Source organism: Condylura cristata, unplaced genomic scaffold (assembly GCF_000260355.1).
Source record: "Condylura cristata isolate star-nosed mole 26May11 unplaced genomic scaffold, ConCri1.0 scaffold00001, whole genome shotgun sequence".
Lineage (NCBI taxonomy): Eukaryota > Metazoa > Chordata > Mammalia > Eulipotyphla > Talpidae > Condylura > Condylura cristata.
In genome coordinates this window covers 87352248-87357002 of record NW_004567102.1, presented here as the reverse complement: position 1 = coordinate 87357002, position 4755 = coordinate 87352248, and the positions used below count along the sequence as shown (strand labels likewise).

The following is a 4755-nucleotide window of genomic DNA, read 5'->3' as shown; positions in this document are numbered from 1 at the left end:
GCCCGAGGCTGGGGCGCGTGGCCGAGGGCTGCGCCGACATCACCGAGTAATGGCAAACGCCCCGTGAATGACACCACAAGAAGCTGCTTCAACAAACACCACCAGACGGGGCTGGGCAGGTACGAGCCCCGTGATGCCCTCGCGCCGGGGTCGCCGGCCGCAGGGGCGCAGAACCGCGTGAGAAGCTGCGGGCACGCGCAAGTCGGTGAGCTTCGAAAAAGATTCAGGAAGCTTGAAGGTCAATCTTTAAAAAAAATTTAATAGCAAAAAGGAAATAAAAGAACACCGTCAATGACATATAACTTGGGCTGTTTTAGAAAACTAACTGCTGAAATGTTTCCACGCGGTAGAGGCTCTCTGGTCAGGAGCTGACCCAGCAGTATTTACACGGACCGAGCCCCGTCCATGGCTTGAAAACAGACCGGGCCCAGCCTTCATCTGCTTGTAAACTTGCTGTTTGGTATAAAATAACTTAAAAGGGCTCGTGGCCTTAGTGTCGTCTCACGCGTCGCTCGCTCTGCCGAGGGGGCCTGGTGCGCAGGACGCCGGCCCGGTGGCCTCCGGCTGGCTGCCAGCTGCGAGGGCGGGGTGCGGGCGGGCGGCTGCAGCGGAGGCCACCGGGCCTGAAGCTGGTCACCATGAAAAGACAATATAACTGAGCTTTCCTAAAATAAACCATTTATTGAAAAAAGAGCCTTTATCTTAAGCCTCATTCATCAGCCCTCTGCGCCACAGGCCCGCGGCTCGCCGACAGCCACGCAGGGCACGTTCGGTCAGCGCACGTGACACAGGAGGGCGGCGAGGCCCCGACGGCCGGCAGGCGGCCACGCGCTGGGACCGCGGCAGGTCAACACCGCGGCGCTGGCGCCACGGCTCTCAGCCACACGGGCCCGGCGGTGACGGCGACATCCGTGTACAGTAGTAATGGCACTCGACATGCAGCTTCTTGCCTGCGGACACCGCCAGCAGGAGGGCGCCTGCACGTCAGACGGGAGCAGCAGCAGGAGAGGCGCGTCCCCGTGCCGTCTGGCCTCGGGAGGGGAGGCCGCCCTGCTCCTCAGCAGTGTCATGTAAAGTCACAGACAGTAGTGATTGGGACGGTCTTCCGAGCACGCGTGAGCAGGCCAGGCTGCCTGGCTTCATTCTTCATCTGTGCAGACCTGCGAGGAGGGGAAGAGCTGAAGCCTACCTGCGCCACGTGGCAGACGGCGACCTGGCGGGCCGGGAGGGCTTCCTCAGGGCGCGGCACGGAGCGGCTGCCGCTGCCGCCAGAAGCGTCGGAAAACCGGCTTTCGTGGGCAGGATTGAGTCGGTATAAAGCGGCCACAGGCTGAGAGTCCGGGCACGGGGCGTCGGCTGGGGTCCGAGCCCCGCCCACGGGGAGTGGCGTCGCCCTCCTGGCAGGGCTGTGGCCTGTCTCCTGGGTCCCAATTCCAGCCCCCCCCCCCAGTGCCCTCCCAGCCGCACGCTGGCTCCCGAATCTGCGCCCCAGTCTGTTCTCTCGTGTCCGCCCCGGAGCCAGCGGCTGCGTGACGCCCTGAGCAGGTGCCGACACAGCCTACTAGAGAGCCCTCGCCCTCGGCCAGGCCTGGCGCTGCCTGCCAGCTGCAAGCTGCCCTAGACGCCCCCACGCCCAGTCAGCTGCCAATCACAGCCACATAGCGCCCGCTGTGGCTGATGACAAGCCCGTGGCTCCCCGGCAGGGACCAGCCTCGCCTCCACAGCGACCGCCCCGACACACACTAGCCCGTGCAGGCGCTCCACCACCTCCTGAGGCTGCTGCGGCTCCGCTCACTCCCCGCCGCCCGCAGGCCACGTCCCACCCAGCCCCTGGAGGAACTCGCCCTCGCTAGGGAGCCCTCATGTCTCGTTTAGCTGGCCCACCCCACCCCGCTTCCGACCCGGTGGTCCGCCAGAGTCAGGCGTGCCATTCGAGGGGCAGTGACAGATGAGACTGAGCTGACAGGGGAAAGCCACTATCACAGTCCTTAACAGAGGCACGGTCACCACAGACCCCCCTGGGCCGGGTGGAAACCGCGTCTTTCACCCCCCAGCAGCCAGAGGCACCTCCGGCAGGCCACCACGCCACCGCGCAGGAGACTCGGTGACGCCCCCTCAGACGAAAAGGCACAGCCCCCCGCAGGGCGACGACTGCTTCCGCCCCCGCGCGCCTGAGTCCCACATCTCCTTAGGCGCCGCGCAAAGAGAACGCGAGCTTAAGCACAAGAGGACCGCCGCGCACGCTGCAAACCTTGACGAAGGCGTGGTCGAGGAGCTGGCTGGCTGTCCACCTCATGCGCGGCTCACTCTCCAGGCAGTGCGACAGGAAATCCTTCCCTTCTGGGCTTAATCGTTCAGGGATTGGGGGCTTATGTCCCATCCCCACTTTATACATAATCTGAAAGTTGTGCTCATATTCATGCCATGGTCTCTACAAAGACATAAAGCCAGGGTTTAAGACTGGGCCATCAAAGGGCACGGCCGGGTGCCCGGCTTCTCGGCATCTCGGTATTGACAGGCGGGGCCGGCAAGCGCCTACTCGGAGGGCCCGTGGGTCTCCAACACTCAGCTGTCCCCTGGGCGGGGAGAGCAGCAACGTGTAAGCGAACGGGTGTGGCCGTGTGCCAATACAACTCTACTCAGTCTGCAAAGTCTGCCACCACACTCAGGTGGCCTGTTGGCCCAATGCTACTGACGAGCCATCCACAGGCCAAAAAGTATGTGACACGGAATCCTATGAAAACATCAACAGGGTACATGACGCTCAACCGTTATTTTACACGGGCGTCCAATGCGGCCTTGCTGAGTAATCAGCACCAACTCCAGTAACACTGCCAAGTTTCTAGCTGCTTGGCTTCACAGCTGGCGACCCCCTTCCTGCCCCCACCTGGGCCTCTAGGCTGCCACGCAAAGCTGTACAAAGCACTCCTGTTTGGTCTTTACTATCTTCATGAAAAGAGATTTGCGATACTGACCACAGGAGTCTTGGCGCCCTGCAGGTCCGGAGTCCTCTCTCGTCCTCTTTCCCTCCTCTCTGGGGCCCTGGTGACCACGGTGCCCCCCCGCCCCCCCAGTTCTCCTCTTCCGGGCCACAGAGCCTTTCGGCCGGCCCCTTTCACACCGCGTCACGCATCTGGGTTCTCCTGCGCCACTCGGGCCTGACAGCTCGCCCGGCCACGCTGCGCCCAGCACCCACAGGCGCCCATGCTCCCGCTTGCCTCTGAGCTGGGCGACTCGGAATGACGCCTAGTGAAGGCGTCTACAGGCCAGTTCGTGTGTGGACACAGCTTTTCACGCCACCTTCCTCTCGGCGGCTACTTACTTCTTCATGTTCTCACTCAAGCGTTACGCTTTCTCGATCACTCAGAAGCGTCACGAAGTCATCCACTGGATAAAGACGCAGGCCCTGCTCTGTCACTTGTCTCCACTCCATTGTGTCTTTGTCACCATTTTAATCTTACTACTTTTACACTGTCTACTTAGCACAAAACGTGTTCCCCCGCTGCAGTCCCTGCGCCAGGCGGGTGCGCTGCTTACCTTACCAGTCACCATCTCGATGACAACACAGCCCAGACTCCAGATGTCAGCCGCACGCCCGTGGCCCTCTCCTTTCGCCCGGGTGATGACCTCTGGAGCCATGTACGCTTTGGGGTCACAGACACAGAAGTAAGCACAGCTCGTGCACACAGCACCACGTGTTAACAGAGCCAAGCAGTAAATTAACGCTCCATTACGTAACGTTCCACGTTAAAATGTAAACGATCTCCCATAGACAAATTGACTCGTGGAGCAGGGAAAACTTTCTCTGAGTTACACGACAGAGAATATCAAAACTTAACAGAAATACTTGAAACCCATGTCCTGAATAGGCGTTTTAGGGGCCAAGTTGTCTTTTATATATGTAAATCTTCAGGGAAGTGTTGATAATGAAAACATCTGCAAAGCAGGACGCACAATTTTATGACTTAATGCAAACAAAAACTCATCGCTTAACGGTGCCTGAACTAGACTCACGTCAGTAAATCCAGTGGAAACAATAGTGGTTTTTTTGGGCAAGGAAACAAGGCCCTTCCTCCTGCCTTTGGTTCCACGGGGAACTGAAGACCCCACCCCGCGGGCCTACAGGCAGCTCGTCTCAGTCGTGGTTCGCTGCAGTGAGGACCCCTGCCTGCTCCCCAAGTCTCCCCAAGCCTGGTGGCACAGCCACCGGAAAGCCCGAGCACTGAGCAGCCGCGAGCCAAATGCTGGGACAGGTCAGGGTGCCCACCTGCCGTCCCCAGGGTGCTGTTCACCTCCCCAGGCATGGTCTGTGCATTGTTTTTAAGTTTCACCGAGCATCCAAAATCCCCCAGCTTGATCAGTCCGGAAGAGGTAAGGAAGATATTGGCACCTACGGGGAGGAAGCAGCTGTCAGACTCTGGAGCACGAGGGACACCTGGGTCCACATGGTGACCCACACACCGGAGCTTCAACCCCAGAGAAGCTTGTGAAACTTCACTCAGGCTGGCAGAGATTTTAAGCCTCGTTCACAATCCAACACAAAGCAATGGAGATGCTTTCGCCAACACATCCTGAACGGAAGCCCCTGCAAAGCCCGTGCAGCAACAATGTCAGGCACAAAGGCTCGCGGGGCCCCGGAGACCAGAGCTGTGCCCGGTCAGCAGCGCCTCTACGACTCCCCCGACGCGGGGAGCACTGGCCGGCGAGCGCACACGCTGCCTCTCACTCTGCAGGCCTCCGGAGCCCAGGGCCACG

At 60.2% G+C, this 4755-nt stretch overlaps 1 protein-coding gene across 1 annotated transcript in view; it reads right to left on the bottom strand.

The window, feature by feature from the left end:
• Positions 1–248: 248 nt before the first annotated feature.
• Positions 249–4755, bottom strand: part of LOC105854750 (mitogen-activated protein kinase kinase kinase 4-like) — a 6730-nt gene continuing 2223 nt past the window's right edge. The window contains exons 2-5 of the mRNA XM_012735215.1: positions 4268–4521; positions 3538–3644; positions 2252–2431; positions 249–1160 (exon numbers count right to left, since the gene is read on the bottom strand). Coding sequence (XP_012590669.1) covers positions 1140–1160; positions 2252–2431; positions 3538–3644; positions 4268–4521 — 562 coding nt within the window. The 3' untranslated portion in view covers positions 249–1139. The remainder of the gene's footprint in view (positions 1161–2251; positions 2432–3537; positions 3645–4267; positions 4522–4755) is intronic.